Source organism: Cyprinus carpio, chromosome B21, assembly GCF_018340385.1.
Source record: "Cyprinus carpio isolate SPL01 chromosome B21, ASM1834038v1, whole genome shotgun sequence".
In the NCBI taxonomy this organism is placed as follows: Eukaryota; Metazoa; Chordata; class Actinopteri; order Cypriniformes; family Cyprinidae; genus Cyprinus; species Cyprinus carpio.
The window spans coordinates 8,788,158-8,807,612 of NC_056617.1; the positions used below are offsets into that span (position 1 = coordinate 8,788,158).

At 35.7% G+C, this 19,455-nt stretch overlaps 1 protein-coding gene across 2 annotated transcripts; it reads left to right on the forward strand.

Annotated features, from left to right (window-relative positions):
• Positions 1-254: 254 nt before the first annotated feature.
• Positions 255-15,110, forward strand: fam169ab (family with sequence similarity 169 member Ab). Of its 2 annotated transcripts, none has more exons than XM_042747904.1 (13): positions 255-384; positions 5,620-5,756; positions 6,229-6,328; positions 6,485-6,570; positions 7,282-7,453; positions 8,448-8,627; positions 9,320-9,442; positions 9,644-9,738; positions 10,138-10,180; positions 10,291-10,408; positions 11,352-11,511; positions 11,722-11,886; positions 12,709-15,110. In XM_042747904.1, the coding sequence occupies exons 2-13, from the start codon at positions 5,622-5,624 to the stop codon at positions 13,627-13,629; spliced, it is 2,298 nt and encodes a 765-aa protein (XP_042603838.1). In that variant the 5' UTR covers positions 255-384; positions 5,620-5,621; the 3' UTR covers positions 13,630-15,110. The 2 variants fall into 2 exon arrangements, with proteins under 2 accessions (XP_042603838.1, XP_042603839.1); XM_042747905.1 differs by having other exon boundaries at positions 257-439.
• The last annotated feature ends 4,345 nt before the right edge of the window (positions 15,111-19,455 follow it).

A 19,455-nucleotide genomic window follows, 5' to 3' on the forward strand; every position in this document is an offset into this window, starting at 1 on the left:
AAGCCTGATATAGCCAATGCAAGACTTAAGCCTATTTTTACACATACACTGACAGAGTTATCCTCTTGCTCCTATACGTCACATTCTACACGACACCCTGTGAAACACTTTTCCTTATGCATAACGGTCTTCAAAGATTGCCTTTCGTCACAATTTCATCTATCACTTAATGGAATTTTGATTGAGTGGAGTGTAGTTTGCCTCTTATGACACTTAAACATAAGAGAAATATAGTAATCTCCTCAAATCCTGTACTTTGGAGATATTTGAGACCTCTCACATCCCGTAGAAAGCAGCTCCACGGGTGCGCGCGCAGGGCTGACCGCGTCCCCGGGCCGACGCTATTAACAACAAGCGAAGGATCCGTGACACTATCGGCGATTGGTAAAAACCTGCTCAAATATAAAACACATAAAACCACATCGTCAGCAGGGTTAAGGTGAGTCGACAGGTTTCTTTCAGTCGCGTGCATGGTAGGTAGTTTTTCTCTTGTTGAGAAAGCGAACTGAACTGGCACGGCCCAGTATTGGGGGGATGCAGTTTATTTAGATGTCTAAGAGATGAAATATACTTAGTAATAATCGATTATTTAAGATTATATCTTTCACAATGTGTCAGGAGTGCCCGTATTTGAGACGTTGCGCTGAAATGTTACATTACATTACTGGACATCTTGCTAAAATCAAAGAACGACTGAGATGTGCATGCGACTTCAGGTGAGGCGCACACATATTGGGTAAATTATGAACGAGCGTGCGCACGCACTCACGCACTCACGCACTTTGCGAAACTCGTGTTTACTTTCTGATTCCTTTTCATTTTCAGTAACTGATGTCATTAAGTGATTGACAGGTCTGGACGTTAGCATTAATTTCTTATTATGTAGAATTGTTTTACTTTTGGTTTTGTTTAGATAGTTTGGATTCTTCAGTCTTTACCTTCATTTTTAACGTTATAATTATAAAATATCTTGAAGCAGTAGATTTATTAATGCTTTAGTTGAGTTATAGGTCGAGTTTTTTGTTGATCAGCATGATAGTGGAAACGTCTTCTGACACACCCCCTTAGTATGGATCGTGCCTTTCAGTTAGTGTAGCCTAAATGTGACAGACAAAAAAAAATGCTTAATTTCTAATTTTAATCATTTTCAAGACAAATTTTCGCTTATTTTGAATAAAGTGCAATTAGTCAGTGGATTTCACAAACTGCCAGCTAGCGATGTCCTATCGTCACTTAAGACGGATCTTTTCGATGACTCGGTTGAAGCGGTGCAATAACAACGATGTGTTCACGAAGCTGTCCGTGCGAATCTTCAGATCAACTTAAATTATTAGACCGATCAAACACGAGAACTGATAAGTGAACCAAATTGACAAATAAGACGAAAAGCTTTTTACTTCAATACAAAATGTTAACGTTAACATTGAATTCTATGGACTTGATGAGTCGGTTTTAGGTCCGGTTCTTTAAAACGAACTGTTCGAAAGAACCGATTCGCGACTTCCTATGACTGGAGCTTGTTGTGAAGGGGGTATTCGTGTCATATATCGTATCTTCCTTCCATGGAAAGAGAACACTGTGTTCTTTTTGAACGAGATAGAGAGAGGGGGGGTTCTGTTAAAAGTTTCAGATATTAGTTTTGAAATTCAGACCATAAACTGAGAATTGCATGCTTTTGCTGACATAAACAGCAAACATCAACAGCATATAGTTTGATTTGTTAACAGTAACTCTGTGTGTATATTTGTTATCGACACGTGATCACTAATTAGTCTCTATAAAATCTGTTAAATATATTTTTCTTCTGAATTTCAACCTGCACAGTTAAACCAAGTTATTGTGTACTTTGCTTTCCGGTCATGTCCTTTTTGACCAAACCAGTTCAATCCAGCACCAGAATTCAAACAACTCGCCCTGTCCTCAGAAACCTCACAATCTCACACACACCCTCCTTGTTTTTATGAGCACATCATCCACTGCCTGTGATGTGTTTCTCTTGTGAATTGTTATCTTTCACTAGTTTGAGTTGTCATCTTTCACTGTCAGTTCTTAATTAAATCGCCCAACATGTTGGAATGTTGCATTTACTTGTAAGACATGTTTTGCATTGTCTTGATAGCCTTCCACCTTATTGTGCTGAGTCAACATTAGTGTTGATTAACTATGTGAAAGAGGCATTGCCTCCAGAATTTTCTTTTTGTGCTTGAATGCTGATTCTATCTGACAGTGTGTGAAAATGAAAGAATGAGGGAACTGGCTCTTTTTGTTGTGTAATGATCGCTGTGGTGACCACATACATGTTCACACAGGCGTACTGTCCGCTTGTGAGTGTTATGGCCAGCCGTTCCCTGTTCAGGCCAGATGACTAGGCCTCTGTACTGTCATAGCTGCTTGTTTTCATAGAAAAGAGAGTGGGGCTAGTTGTCACAAGGACCAACCTGTCTTCACTTCCACGTGCAGTGGCTGTAATGCACTAATAACACCCCCTGCTGATTTTGGCCTTGGATTTATTAAGTTAATTGGCTTTATATGCTCTGCTTGCGTGATACTACAACAGAGACAAGAATAGATTCAAAAGCCCTCAGTGAACCATGGCTGTGGACCCAGAATAGGGGGTTTCAGATCACTAGCTTTACTCTGGAATGCTGGACTCCATATGTGCTTAGTTGCAAACATAAAGTGTGTGTTTTAAAGAGGAGAGAAGAAAACAGCAAATTAGAATGATTTCTGAGAGATCATGTGACACTGAAGACTTAAGTAGACTGCTAATTCAGCTTTGCCAACACGGAGTGAATTAGGATTCAAAATAATGAAGTAGAAAACTGCTATTTTAAATTATAATGATATTTCGCAGTATTACTGTTTTATTATTGATCGTAATGGTGAGCATAAAGGTGTGGACACACAAATTCACTTTCAGGTTTAATAATTTAAATGGCAATGAATTTTACATGAGGGCAGAAGATTTCCCCACACACAGATTTCACAACTGGTTCAAGTTAGTGACCAACAGAAAGCTGAATGCTTAGAAATGGATTTTGAGCTGTGCTTTAAATATATATAATATAAATATGGTATACCCTGAATTATTAGGCTTTGCTTAGATATATTTGTAAGGTTCTAGGAGATAGATATAGATACAGGTATAAGGTTCCAGTTGACAAAGCTCTCTCTGTCTGGATTTGCTCATAGCAGAGAATGTTGGGGGTCCCAGACATTTGTTTCCGGCTTTTCCTGTAGACAGCAGTTACGCAACATGTGCCGCCCGCCGCACAACATGCTATTGATGTTTTGGCCTTCAGCTATAGCACACTAATGAAGCTTCATTTAGACTCATGCTTAAGTTGCATTTAACAGCAAGCAAATTAAAAGGAAAAGCATTTTAAAAATCAGTCTTTTTATATGATATTCATTGGATAATGCATATTAACAAAACATGCAACAAGCAAAGTGTTTATAAGCTAAAAAAAATTCTCTCAACTAGTTTTATTTAAAGATGTAGAGTGAAACTTCTCCACCTTTAATGTAAATTAGAATTGCAAAAAATACTAAATATTCCTGTGCATTCTGCCTTGCTATGATCCTTTTTGTTTTCGCACCAAATATAAGTTGATTTCTCTGATAGTTCACAGGACACTCTGAGCCTCAGGTCCTGTGGTGCGGCCCTCTGGCACATGTAAAGAGATCATGCATTCCTCTGGAAGAATGCAGGATGTCAGGGGGGTGTTTTGGTGGCTGGCTGGGTTTTTGTGGCTCACGGCTGTTGTGTATGACTGTGTGGGTGTGCTTGTATGGACAGACATAATATTGATTTCTTGTGTGTGCCGTGTCCTTGAAAGTCACAGCTGTAGAATCTAGAACAATGTAACAAGGCAAGAACAATGCAGTGTTAGCGGTCATAATTTCAATGGCAGCCATCAATAGATTTAATTTTAAAGATCACATCACTTACAAAGTATAACAACAGTTTTAAAGGGTTTTATACTTCTAATTATTACTTTTTATGTAACCCCCCCCCCCCCAAAACAAACAAACAAACCCAAAAAACTTACTGGCCCCTGGACGCTAAAAAGTGGTGATCTTTTTAGTAGTTGCACTCCTACACTCATTCCAGCCTTTTTAGATTTGTTAAAGCAGTGAAGCTTGGCTGTGTGTATATATGTGAGCAAGCATTTGTGTGTGTGCTACTGTTCGGTCTGATTGTCAGCATGATACAGATAGTTGTTGACAGTAGGGGATTCATTGAGGCTGGGTGAGGATGAACAGCAGCCAACTGTGATGTTCAGGATAGTGTCTGCACTGTTGGAACAGAGAATTTGTGTTTATGAATTTGTGTTTTGTCTCAGGTTTGTTTGCATATAATATATTTATATGGTCCAAATTGCATGTGCAGGGACTTTTGAGTTAGTGTGAGAACTGTTTATTCATTAGAGTTGAAGTGTTGAGTTTTAATAAAGTGAAACCTTGGCTCCAATATCTAGTTAATTTATAGAGATCGTGGGTCATGCACACCTAGAAATGTGCAAACTTCCCTTATGACTATTGAATTTTTCTGTACCCAAACTGATTATTAAGATTTCATGTTGAAAAGTCCAATATTTGTTTTATGCTTGCACTAAACAAAGGTCAATGTTCAACTTTATTTTATGCTCAACTTAATTTTAATGAAAAATAACAAATGAAAAAATATATGATCATAATCTATGACATAAATACTATCATAAACTAGGTAAGTGGATAATTCAGCAGCAAAAGTTATTCTAGAAAAATCATGAGTCCACAATAATTTTATAAAATCTAGCCTAGAAATAACATTATTTAGGGAGGAACAAATAAAAGTGAATAAGTGTAGGTCTAAGTCTGGTAAAATGTTACACATTGCTCTTTGTGTTGTTGTAAAATGCATTCATTAAAAACAAGTAAATATATATATTTTTCTCTCTGCAGCAGAGAGAAGAGTTTACATCAACTCAAATTAAACTATGGAATGGCTTCAGAACACTTGAAATATAGTGCACAAAAACTTTATGGTGCTTTATAATGATTTTGTGCCTTTCGTGGGGCTTAACAATATCACAGAATATTATATGCACAATATCAGATTAAGATCGATCTCATCTGACCGATAACCGATCCGACAGACAATGCCAGTATCAAAACAGATACCGATACTGAGTATCAGATTGATGCATCCTTAAAAATTACAGTTGAACCACTGATATCACATGGACAGTTTTAATGATGTCCTTACTACCTTTCTGGGGCTTGAACGTGTCAGTTGTTTTACCATCAATGGCGGGTCAGAAAACTCTCAGATTTCATCAAAAAATATCTTAATTTGTGTTACAAAGATCTTACGGGTTTGCAATGAAATGAGGGTGAGTTTTTTTTTTTTGATAAATTGTTGCTGTTGCTTTAAATAAAACATTAGCAAGGAATTAGCTTTTTGCATTTCTCACTCATCAGTATGTTAATTTGCTTGCATGTAAAAAGCATTTTGAAAGAAATTATTCATGAAAAAATTCTGATAAAATTTGACAGAGTAAATGATTAAAAACGAACAAACAATTGACTTCTTATGACAGAGCACTGAAGTTGTAATTTTTGTGACCTCTGCAGGGATGGAGTTCCCTGTAGATGTGTTGGTGTCTGGCAGACATGAGGACCTGGAAAGTTCAGCCCAGAGCTACATGAATAAACTGCTCTACAGCAACCCAGATAACACACAATGCCTTACCCTACCTAACACGAGAAAGGTAACAAACACACACACACATGTTTGTTTCTTTGAATTGTGGGGACTTTTCATTGACTTCTATAACTTTTATATTGATCAAACAATATTTTTTTTTATCCCCTAAACCAACCTGTGTTCCCCACAATGTAGCATAAACAAGTACACACACACACGACAGAGAACAGTGCTCTGATAATGTGGAGAATATCAGATCATACTGAAAACTGTGCAAAGTTATAGGCCTATCCAATTTTATAATTTGGCTTATGTAATATATCTTCTAAAATGACCATAATGTGTTGAGAACAACATTACAGCTCAAATTATACACTGAAGAATCTAGGTTTTATTAAAAAAAAAAATATGCAAGTGCTTTTTTTTTTGCATTTAAACCCTTTAAAAACTGGCCCCATTCACTTCCATTGTGCCTCACCAACAATTAAATTGTAGCCTGGAATATTCCTTTAAGAATCCTGTTCTGGCTCTTTTAGATCCGGATCAGTCCTGCCAATGTTGGGTTTGTTCCTCTTTATGGAGCCAATCTCAAACACAAAGTCCTGGCTCTGTTTGCTCCTGAGGACCAGTTCACAGGTAGCTCGCTTTCCTTTCCTTTTTACCCAGCACAATAACATCATGAATAGATTTTATGACAATAACATCATGGATAAACTTCTAGCAAAGTCACATTTGAATTTCTTTAGCATCTTATTTACCTTTATACCGCTTTGCCTCCCTTTTGTATTCTAGCTGTGGCATTGTTCTTGGCTGATCAGTGGTACGCAGTGGAAGATATTCTCAGAACGTCAAATACTGCAAGAGAAGGCCTTGTAAAGGTAATCTTTCATTTTTTTGGAAAGCTTAGACATTGAACTTTTTAATGAAATTATTCAGATACATGTTTGTACTTTGAAAAGTGTCTATTCAGAATGTCACTTCTTTGCCAAGTCAATAAAAAGCAGAAATCTGACATTTTCTTCGATGCCTTGTTAAGGACTTGCGAATGTTCTCAAGCACTCCTACGATGATCTTGTGTGTGTGTTTTTTTATAAATAAATGTATTTTAGTATGTGTGTGAATGTTTAATTATAGAGAGAGAGAGGAGGAAACAAAAGCGAGGTTTGAGCAGTGAAATGTAGTGGTTTGGCCAAACAAATAATTGCAAACAAGCAGTAGTTTGTGGCTGATCGGTGAGAGGTCTTTTTGTCTCAGGCTCCATGCTTTGCATACATAGGCTTGCTTTAGAAAAAAAATTAGAAACATTTTTAAATGTACACAGGCATTCTTTTACTCACTCACTTAAAAATACACAGTGCACCCGCATTTTCTTTTATGCTTGCATTTGCTCATTCCACTGTATTGTGGAGCGTAACACACTCCATATGTTGTAATATCCTGTATTATCCAGCCAGTCTGGATTTCCTCTGCAGGAATATCATCCTTATAACTTGACTGTTGCATTATGTTTCATTATTTCCCAGTGAAACTTCAGATGCAATTTATGAAACACAATTGAATCTGTTTTGTGAATAATTGTATTTGGGCAGGTAAGATCTGTGGGTGAGAGGATTGTCTTGTATGTGCTAAACCGCATCATTTACCGGACGGCGGAAATGGGTTCTAATGAGGTGCCCTTCCTTTGCCACGGAGAAGAAGTCTTTGCCAAAATCCTCTGGAAGAATGGAGAGGCGGTGGGCTTCTACTCGGTCAAATCTAAAGGTCAGTCCTTCTCCTTGAAGAGTCTGGCAGTGCTTTAGAAGCATTGCTCATTCTGCCCAATGTATGAGTAAGTTTACTTCATTAAATAATCTTATTTAAATAATTCAATAAGAGATATGAAACTAGGCCTTGCTTAGTTTATAAGAAGGCAATCTCTCAAGCTTCTGTGTTGTGGCTTAGTAATAAAGAACTTGGTTTATGCAAAAAGGGTATAGAGTCCAAGACCAAAAAAGCAAAAAAAAAAAAATTAACATTATTTTTATTATTATACAGATGAAGGATTGATAGACCTTGAAAGCTGTAACATATAGAAGCCCATTTCTGCATAAGAAAAAATCATGCTTTGGTAAATTATAGTATATATGTTATATTATCAGTCAATCATAAGAGTAGTAGTCAATTATAACAAAAAGTCGTAATTATAATCAAAAATTAGAAAACAGAAGTGGGACCTCATTAAAATGAGGATTTTGTTGTGTCATAATTATGACTCATCTCATAATTAGGACTTGCTATGTTGTAATTATGACTGTTATTCAGACATTTTATATCATAATTATGACTCATAATTTAGACTTAACTCAATTATGACATCAGAAATTTTAGTAATTTTACTCTCATTATTATGACTTAGTATCTCTGTTTCGAATGTCATATTTATGATTGTTTTGTACATCATAAATCTGAATTTTTATCTCAAGAATTTGTCTTTTTTATGTCATTTTTCCTTCTAAAAGTCTTTTTTTTTATTTAGTGAAACAGCTATAATTTTCTGAAGGTAATTATATTAGATATGATGATCATCATTACTGTTATTAGTTAATAATTATTATAATATTATTATCCAATATAATTTTAACTGTTCGTGAAAATAAGTTTCACTGTTTTAAGATAAACTATATTTTTGATAGTATTGTAGATGGAAACCAGTGTAACATGCAGTGATTTCGCACCTGACATTTCTTCTGTCTGCTGTGTTTGTTCTCCCTTACAGGTAGCTTGTGTAATAGCTTTGTGAGCCAGTGCTACCTACTTCCTGTCATGGACTCTATTTTTGTGAGGAAAGATCACCGTGGTAACGGTCATGGCTTGCAGATGTTGGAGGACTTTGTGGACTCCTTTAAAGATGACGAACTGGGCTTGAAATACCCTTTAACACCAGCAATGCAAAAGGGTCAGAAATCTTCTTCATTTCTTTGTAGTTTTAAATGCCCCTTAACTAGTTTGTAACCGTATACTCTACAAGGAAGGAAAAAGATTTGAATAAGGTGACAGTGTAGAATTTTAGTAAGCAAATGACTCTTGCAAATGCCTTGCACTGTTATTGTATAGAGGATTTGTTTTGAGACTTGCTCATAGCTGTATTGAAAAAAGAAATGCTGTAATATTAAATATTAATCAAATGTTATATATATATATATATTTAAAAAACATTTTCATCATTGATAATTACATCAAACCAGGGTCTTCTTGAGCACCAAATCAGCATATTAAAATGATTTCTGAAGGATCATGTGACTCTGAAATTCAACTTTGAATTACTTTTACAACTTTGAAATAGAAACATTTTTTAAAAATATTTCACAGAACTACTGTTTTTTTTTTTTTTTTTTTTTCAAATAAATGCAGCCTTGGTGAGCATAAGAGACTTCTTCCAATCACATTTTTAAAAATTTGTACGATCCCCAAACTACATTGTATCTTAAACTTGTGTGTATATATCACATGCAGTATATATTTCACAAATTGTTTACTTTTTCTATATATTATCCAATTAGATTGTAAATAAATATAAAGAGCTACATTTCTTTAATATGTTTTACTAAATGTACATAAAGAGTCATTTAGAAAAAATATATGCTCCAGTATGCAGACAGTACCTGAGGACATACCCGGCCGATGTGGACCTGCTGTGGGAGGTGGAAGGAGTTGGAGGTCCCTACCAGAAAGTGAAAGTGGCAAGCAAACTTGGCTCCATGACACTACAATGTAAGTGCCTCTTCCTGGGTCATATCTGCCACTGGCCCTCTTGAAAGTCCTAACAGTTGTGGGTTTGCTTCTCAAAATGGCAGCTTTTACCAGTATATTGTCATTGTTCATTGCAAGTGGCATCACACAATCAGCTCAGTTTCACTTCTTTACTTGATTTATAGTTTAGATTTCAGATTTGTTGTGTCCATCTCCATACAGGCAACCACAGTTCATGGGCAGCAGAAGAAAGCAAAAACGGAGAGGTTGTGGTTAATGAAGTGGAGATGACCGAGGAGAGCTCCCTGGACATCACGGTAAATTTGATCCTATCGCTATGTAGTATATCTAGATGTTTTTCTTAGTGTTGTGTTTTTTAGCTTTAATAGCAGTTGGGCTAAAGGGGATGAATTTACAGACACTTCTCAGAAACACGTTTTAGCTTGTGTACAGTTACTGTAACTCTAATTTTCTCGTTCTTATGTGGAATATTTGTGTCTTTGTTTTTTTATAGCACTGAACTGAATATGAACCTATTTTACTGGGCTTCTTTAGTCAGACAACCCACAGACTAGTTTATCTGGGAAATATGTAGTTTTGCACATGCGTCATTGTTGTGCTTTTTTCTGAATAGGAGATATCTGTACATGTAGGTATTTATAGAATCTGTTAACCCTTGACTGAGTAGAGTGAATTGTTTTATTTTGGTTTTACAGGAGGATGTTGTGGTAGTCAACAAACATCTCAAAGTAGCAGAAGGTTTGGATCTGTGTTCAATTTATCATTCTAAAACACCCTTTTCTGCCAATTCAGGCAGTTTAAGTGGGTTTTAAAGCCTTTTCTTTTTTTCTGTCTTCATCTCGCTGTAGAAATTAGTGCCTTGCCCATTTCCACACGCACACGGAGCAGCGAACGCAGACAAAAGAAAAGGCCACGAGAAGAACCAGAAGAGAGTGCCGTGGAAAACCGACCTGAAAAAATCAACAGGTCTTTAAAAACGCCTCACATATGACACCTCAAAGACTGGTTGCTTTCAGAAGTTATCCTTAAGATTACAGTAATAGGGATTTACTTGTGTGCCACTGAGATAAAATGTGTAATATCATAATGCAGCAGATGGGCTCTTAAAATGACCCTCCACCATGGGTCGGATAGTAAACTGTTGATATTAAATCCTGACTGGAATAAAATGTTAAATTTGTAAAGTGTATTAAATGTGGAAAAAATCCCATAGACCCAAACCGTTTGGGGAGTGACCCAAACCATATCTAAGGACTAGAAACCTCTAGAAACCACATAGAAACACATAGAACTTTCATTTATTTTAGATTCATGTTTTTAATAATACATCAACTAATGACAAATTATGCAAATTGATATTTTTGTATTAGTACATGTAAAAATTATTAACATTAAACCTAGATTAATAAATCATTTCATTTATGATATACTGCTATTCAAAGATTGGGGTTTGTAAGATGTTTTTTAAATGTTAAATAATGTTAAAATGTTAAATAAAATATTGTAACAATTTGAATGTTAAATTGTTTCAAATGTCCCATGCACACAGGCTGTGTTTTAGTTGATAATCAATACAGTGAATATATATATATATATATATATATATATATATATATATATATATATATATATATAAATATATATATATATATAATAAAAAAAATTTAATCCATGTAAAATATATTTAAACAATTTTTTTTTTAAAAACAATCTTATGATGGCAAAGCTGAATTTTCAGTCGTAAGTGTCACATGATACTTTAGAAATCATTATTATGCAGATATATTACTCAGTTTCTTATTATTATCAATTTTTAAAACAGTTGTACCAGAAAATTTAATGTATAATTCTAAAAAGACCAAATTACTGTATTGTCCTCTGTCATTTTTTACCTGTATACTGAATTTAGAGTGGTCGAACCAGAAACAGAGACAGAACATGATGCTGTTGTGCCAGAGACTAAAGAACAGACGGATGGAGAAAGTGGAGCAGGAGAAGATGGAGCAGCAACCTCTTTCCAGGTGGAGGAGGCTGGATCCAATGAGGCCCCTGCAGACACAGAAATTCTGGTGAGGGACAGCAGCATCCTTTGTTGGTTGTCTTATCTGGTGTACTATTTCATCACTGGTTTATTATGAGGCCAAACAAGTTGGCTTACAACAGTTGCCGATGCAAATTATGTTTGTGGTTCATAAAACAGTATGCACATTTTATGTCAGTTCACACATACAAATATGTACAAACCCAAATCAGGTATTGAATTCTCTGTTTCCCGGTGAGTGGCAGAAGTCAATGGAGAAATGACTGACAGTCAAGAAGAAGAGAATGAGGGGTCAGCAGTCACAACAGAGGATGCACAGGCCACCCAAGAGCTCCCTCTAGAGGCTGAACCTGTCATCCACAATGGCACTGCTGAGGAGATGGAGGCAGAGGGAGAAGCACAGGTAAACTATTTAGTTCAGGTTAATAAGGTCAAGGTTGTAGTGTTACATGATTTGAGCAATATGTAAACACTACCATTTGGGTCATTTATTTGTTAAAAATTTTAAGAATGTCTCTTATGCTCACCAAGACTGCATATATATTTGAGAAAATACTGTAAAAACAGTATTAGTGTGAAATATGTTTACAGTTTAATATAACTATTTTTCTGTTGTAAGGTATTTTAAAATGTAATTTATTCCTGTGTTGGCTAAGCTTAATATTCAGCAGCAATTACTCCAGTCTTCAGTGTCACATGATCATTCAGAAATTTTGTGAAAACCTTGCTACATTTTTTTTTTCTTTTTCAGGATTCTTTGAGCTCAGAAAGAGTTTATTTAATTTAAAATATAATTTTGTAACATTGTAAAACATTTTTTTTGTTTACATTTTAATGCATTTTTATTAATAAGGTGGTAATTTATTTCTTAAAAATATTTTTTTTGTCTCAAACTTTTGAGGTGTTTTTTGTATATATTATATTATTATTATTTTTTTTAATTTTTTAACAAAGAATGCTGTTAACATTGTCACAAATCTTGTAGATGTTGCATAGCGGTCAGTATCTTGGCATAGCGGTCAGTATGTTGAGCTGTGGTGCTAACATGAGCAATACAAGTTCAAACCCTACTCACAACATTTTCCAATCTCTTCCTGAATATTTGGGTAATTTTATGAAAAATGGAATGCATAGTCATCATATAGTGTTTATTTTTTAATTAAGAGCATCATTTTCACTACTTAGACTAGACCTAAACAAAATCCTAATCTGGTTTGTCTTCTTAGATGACATCATTAACACTCCTGAAGAGTCTGGAGTAGTGGAGCAGATGGACCAAGAACTTGTTACTGAGGAGAAACAGGATGCAGAGGCAGAAGTTTCTTCTCCAGTTGAGGAGGAAGAGGAAGTTCAGCAGGAAGAGGAAGAGGAAGTAGCTTCTGCAATTGAGGATGTAGCTTCAGCAGTTGAGGAAACCGAAGACACTGATCATCCACAAGCTGTTCCTGAGGCGCCAGTCATTCCAGCAGACCTGGTTGAGTGTGTTTCCTCTGTGCAGGACAGTGATGCAGCAGAGGAAGCAACTGCTCCTGACCAAGAAGCTCCAGAGGAGGAGACATCTGCTTCTCCTAGTGCAGCAGGTGAAGGAGAAGTCATTATAGAGACAGAGGAGTCAGCTCTGAGCCAACAAGATGATGAGACTGCCTCCGATGAGCCACTTGAGACAGAGGAAAGCCAACCTGCAACAGAGGACTCTGAAAAAGAGGAAGAGGAAGAGAATTTACCTGAGACGGATGAAAAAGATGAAGAGGAGGACACTGCCACCACTGAAGATGATGATGATGATGATTATGAGGGGAAAAGCTCTGACACAACTCACGATTCTCCTCCTGGGGTTCGAGTTCTTCGAGGAGGCAGGATCAAACCCGTCCCGCCAACACCCAAGCGCACATCCAGTAGACTGAGCAAAGCTGTGGTCATACAGGTGGTGGATGAGGAGTTTGATGATGATGAAGAGGAGGAGGAGGAGGAAGAAAAGCTCACAAGCACTGAAGAGGAGAAGGGGAGCACAGAGGAAGATGAAGCTGCCGTACAAAATTCGGGAGAAGAGGAGGAGCCGCCAGTGATTGACAGGAGAGTCTTGCGGAGGAAAACCAAAGTGATCCAGTCCACACCCACAAAAGCAAAAAGACGCAGTAAAAACTGATTTCATACATTCTTCATGACACTCCATTTCAAAAAACATAGTATGTTAAGTTAGTAGGCAGTACTTGGTACACACATATACCACAATCTGAACTAGAGTATAATCTATACTAAAGCATTGAGCATCTTTTATACTTGGGTTAGGGTTTCTAACAGGCAGTGTTTACAACATCTAGTTTTTGGTTTTGTTTCATGACTAAAAGAGAAAATTAAAACAACATGGCCAGTATTTCATAAGCACAGTCCTTGATAATAATGCTGACTGCTCACAATTATATCTGTGATTTTAATCGCCCTTACTTTTGAGTAACCTGATGCTTGTTGAATGCAGCTTAAACTGCTTATAAAAAAGCAGCTATAAGCTTGCAAATTTACAGTGTGAAGATCTTATTTTAGGCGTGCTGCTGTGGATTGAGTTTCACCATTATCGTTTCAGATTTTGTTCTTACAAATGTTTTGATTTTCGGTTTTGTTTCACCTCACACAATAAGGTTTTAAGGAGGTCCTTTCACATTTGTTACGGCCTTTCATATGATAAGTTATAAATTTTTCAAAATTACGTGAATTAAGGCATTGCTGTGCACGTCCCCATACATACACACGCACATATACATATATTCACACATAAATATGCAAGTATGTTTATACCTGAGGGAAGTGCAGGTTAATATAAAGTTTACATGAAGGCTAATATGTTAACTGTATGGTTAATTACTGTATATATATATATATATATATATATATATATATATATATATATATATATATATATATATATATATATATATATATGGCGGGTTTAGCCTACAAAACAGATTTGCGTTTAAATATCTTAATGTCTTATTTTAAATACCAACTCTAGATTATATATTAAGCTGAAAACTAGTACATTTTTATAATCTTTATAATTGTGGGTTTAAGTAGTGTAATATTAAGACTCGTGTTGACACCTGTTAGCATTTTACTCATGGTTTCTATCGTTGGCATTTTTCGTTCTGCGTGTCCTTTAGTAAATAACGCATATATATGGTCTAATCATATTTTGTTAAAGCTGTGAAAGAAATTGCTCAAGTTTCGGTTTTTGAGTTTTAATGTGGGTGACCACATGAGGGCGCACTTGGATGTTCAAAAAAGCCATTGAGGTAGTTTCGTCACACTCTTTGAAGACTGTTGTTTGTCTTCGTCATCTCATTGTTGACACCTGAGGTCAGTTTCTTGCGTTATTATATCAGGTGAAAATATGGAAAAACTCCAGAAATGACCTTTATATGTGTATTCTTCCAGATTTTCTCTCAACTTAAATGAGTCAAAGTTCATGCTTTTTGTTGACAGAAAATCAAATAAAAGTAGACATTTTTGATCACAATATTGAGTGCTTTAAACTTTATTTACTTATTTTAGGTGTTTGAGCTATATTTTTCTGGAGTAGTTTTCTCAAACTGTGATTTTTTTCCTGTAGTAAATAAATACCTTTCTTGTATATTCCATGTCCTCATCAGTTTTTTTCAACCCTTTCACATGAATGTGTAAATATTAATACTCTGTGCTCTGAGCTGTGTAAACATACACATATGGATGAGGCGGAGTGATTTTGTACAGCTGGTTGAATGATATTTCGGTGCCAATCATTTGCTAAGCAAGGTGTGTCAGAGAGTGCATGTGCCGCCTCTTTTGTGTTTTCTAACAAAAGCCACCCAGCTGGCTTTTTCTGCCTTACCCTAGCTTGTTCTTCCAGCTTTTATCCATTTTAGCAAATTTTAGTCAATTTCCACATCTTTTGAATTTAGTTTTTCATTGACTAGATGTGTCCAGCTGCTAATCTTAATAGAGAATTGGTAAAGGGATATTTTGATAGGTTTTAAAGGAAATAGATGGAAACCAAACAAAAGATTCCTCTTTATGTATATTTCACGCATTTTGAATTGTGCATGGTTTTTGCAAACCAGTTGTGCAAGGTATATCTCTGCAAGTGTGTGTGTGTGTGTGTACCTGCATGTATGTCTGTGTATTTGTGGTGTGGGTGCACTAGCTGCTCGGTGTGTGTGTGTGTGTGTGTGTGTGTGTTTTATGGTCCTGGCTGATTAAGCTTGGCACTGTCAGGAGTGGGTTTGTGTGTGTAATTAATGATGTGTCTCCTGCTCTCTCCCATGGTAAAGGCTAATAGGATTTCCCAGCCCCAGGCTACAGCGAGGAGAGGCTGGGCGCATGAGGAAGTGTGCAGGAGAGGAGAGGGGAGGCAGATTGCAAGAGGTGACAACGCAGGAGGTTTGAGCAGGTGGAGGTGAGAGGTTACAGAGGATTCTGGATGGTTTGGCCACGCTTGAGCGAAGAATTTGGGCTGCTGTGGGAAAAGGAGAATGTGTTAAAACTGTAAAACTTCTGGAGAAAGAAACTGCTAAAAAAAAGGGACATGTAATTTAACATTTTATGGGGGGGAAAGATTTTCTAGTCATTTTGAGTTTTTTTTTTATAGGAAAGGTATTCAACTGTGTTTATAATATTGTACTGTATATTGATGTATTACAGTGTTTACAAATATTTTGAAAATTTGAAATAATTATATTTATTTGAGTTTATTTTCAGTCATCATTAGTTATATTCAGCTAAAATAGGTCAAAAGTAACTAGCAATTTAAACCAATTTAAACCGTATAATATCTATTTTATATTTGCATCAATATTTTAAAAAAACTAATGTAAATAAAAATAAACATAATAGTATTAAATAATTTAATTTCAACCACTTTAAACTATTTCATATTAATAGTATGTATTATTTACATCAATTTATTTATTTTTATTTTTCTACAAAAATAATTTAATAATAAAGTATTTTAATAGTATTGTAATGTATTTAAATATTTACATATATTAAAACAAAAATAGAAATACAATTACAATAACTAGTATAATGCATCGTAGTTTATTTTCAGTCAGCTTTAAAGTTAGTTACAGCTGAAATAGATAAACTGTAACTAGACCATTTAATATCACTGTTGTATATACTATATGCACAGAATAGAAAACAGTGTAATAACAATCCTTAAAATAGTTCTAGCAAACAGGTTTATAATGTCCAATTGGGACAATTTGGGCTGAACTAAAAATACACAGCAAATCTAAATGTAATTTCCATCTAAAAAAAAAAAAAAAAAACCCCACGATCAATTCATTGACACATTTGTTTAAAGCAAAAACAACTTTTAATTGTTTAATTTCCTCTGCTATGTTCTAGTTTGCTCAAATAAAACTGTTCACGATTATGCTTAAACGTTTGACCTTCGAAGAGTCTGCAATCAAAAAGAAAATGTGCAAAAATAACTAATCTCTAAAGAGAAGAGAAAAGGTGACAAGAACAATAATAAAACCTAGGCTGAAGAGTGCGATAGAGTAAGCAAACTGAAGTGAGGAGGGATGATGAGAGGCTTTGCAGTGAAAGAGACTTTCTAGGGGGTTCCTGTGCTGTGGGGCTGATTGTGTGCCGGGTGGAGGGGGGCATTGTGGGATAGCATGGGACGGAGAAACGGGAGGGAGAGAGGTGTGAGAGAACGAGCAGGTGATTTATAACAACAACAGAAGGCTTCTCTCCCCTCCACCACCTCCTCTTCCCTCTCACTGAAGCAAAACAAGGAAATCCATTACAAAAAGGCTTGTGTGATAATGGACTTTGCTCTGTGTTTGTGTGTGTGCAGAACCAAGACATCGGATATATTTGGCTAATAAAAGTGTAAAGATTTTTTCTGAGATGTACAAGTGTGCCCATGAAGCCCCGGTTTGTATGTGTATGTGTATACAGACACATTTTCAGTCCCCGAGCTCCTTGCCTTCTCGTCCTCACCTCCCTGAGATAAAGACCTCTATTCTACCTCACCGAATGAGAGATGGTGCTGGCAGGCTCCAGGGAGCAAACAGAGAGAAGGAGAAGTAAATAATAGAGGGATATGGCAGGCAGTAATGGTATGGTGGCACTGAAGACCACGTTCTCCACGGCAGGAGGGGCTGCATGCAGGATCTAGCCCGGCTCAGAGTCTCCCTCTGGGGGAGGAGATGGTGTGGAAGAGCCCGTGCCTGCTCCTCTCACATTACCCCTTATGTTAAAACCAGTCAGGGGGAAAATTGGGGCCTGCGTGGTCCTCCGCAGGCCCACCTGATCCCACTGAGACAAGGGATGGGGAAGGAGGGGGACCTACAAGTCTCTTAATGCATGAGTAATAAGTGTCATAACCTTGAAAACATGTTGGGCATTAAAAGCAGATACATGTGAAATGCATGTTTGTTGTTTGAATGGTGATGGCTGTCAACACCGATGTAAGAGAGAGTAGGAAAACTTTGCAGATTAGTTTGAATGGATTTACAGAAATGACTGAATTACTTATTCATATTAAAAATCATAAATTATATCCTCACTTTGGAAGTACCCATATAGGGCTTCAAGAATTTATTTAATGGATTTATTTTAAAAAAATATTCCTGTGACAATGTTTCAGGTTGTCCCCACCTGATGGCAGACCTAGTATCAACAGCTAAGATCTTATTTTTGTTTTTTTTTGTGGGTTTTTGTTTTGTTTAGTGATATTTCTTTGTTGATTTGTTTGATAGTTTGTCTTTACTTATTTGCTCTAAGGATGTTTTAGTTTTTTTGTTGTTTTTGGCTTTAGTGATTTAGTTTGATTTGTTTCGTTGGCTCTAAGATGATTTTAGTTTGTGTTTTGTTAATGACTTCTCTTTTGTGATTTGTTTTGTTTGATGGTGTGTTTTGTTTAGTAACTTAACTGTTTTGTTTGGTGGTCTCTTAAGATTCATTTAGTCTTGTGTGTTGTGACATTTCTTTGGTGAATTGTGTGGTGGTTTAGTTTGTTCAGTGATTTTGGCGATTTGTCTTGTTTGGTCAGCTCTAAGATTGTTCTTGTTTTGTTTGTTTAGTGACTTCTGTGATTTGTTTTATTTGGTGTTTGTTTTTTTGTGATTTTTGTTTGGTGGACTATATGATTGTTTTTGTTGTTATTTGTTTAATTGATTGAGTGCTGTGCTGAAAAACCTTGTAGTACTGAATTTGAGAGATTTATATTATTTGTAGTTAAAAAATGCAGATTAACTAACTTTTTTTTTTTTTTTTTACAAAAATATATAATATAATAATAATTATATATATATATATATATATAATATATATATATATATATATATATATATATATATATATATAATAAGAAAGTTAATTTTTTCGTTCATATTAAATAATTTTTATTAACAGTAAAAAAAAATAGAATGAAGTTTCAGTGAACCTTTACTATGAGTGCTTATTCGGTTATGCAAAATTTGAGATTTAACATGAAAAATTTGGTTTAACAACAGTTAGCAAAAAATGGGATGTCTTAAGAAATTAAATTAAATGTAACCCATTATATACTATATATTTTGAGTACCTTGAATCCTTTAAACCTAAGTACTATAGTGTCAGTTTCTACATTTCTCTCTTGTGTCAAAACTAGTTAATTAAATATAAAATTATGCCCCCCCATGTCCAGGTGACATTTGTCTAGACAATTGTTTTTCTTCTCTAGCCCATTAGATGGCGCTTGCTTTCAGTCTGGAGGCTGTTCAGGGTGCAGTGGTAAGTCACAGATGTTGCCTGTCCCGTCCTTTTGTTTCCCCCCATTGAGAAGAGAGACCTCAGCTGTTAAAGGAGATTCTTCATTATGGCTTCAGTGTTCTTTTGAAAATCATTTCCATTAAAACATTTTTTTCAAAGCAAGGTACTAAAGCGAAGGTTAAATGAAGTTGAACAATGCACAAGCTCGTCAGGCGTTTCTGCAAGCTTCTCAATG

Excerpts from the sequence above, each read along its gene's own strand:
- fam169ab (XM_042747904.1), top strand. The coding sequence starts at position 5,622 with ATGGAGTTCCCTGTAGATGTGTTGGTGTCTGGCAGACATGAGGACCTG. Across the intron at positions 9,443-9,643 it reads TGGCTCCATGACACTACAAT|GCAACCACAGTTCATGGGCA; the intron begins GTAAGTGCCTCT and ends ATCTCCATACAG. Across the intron at positions 11,512-11,721 it reads CTGCAGACACAGAAATTCTG|GTGGCAGAAGTCAATGGAGA; the intron begins GTGAGGGACAGC and ends GTTTCCCGGTGA.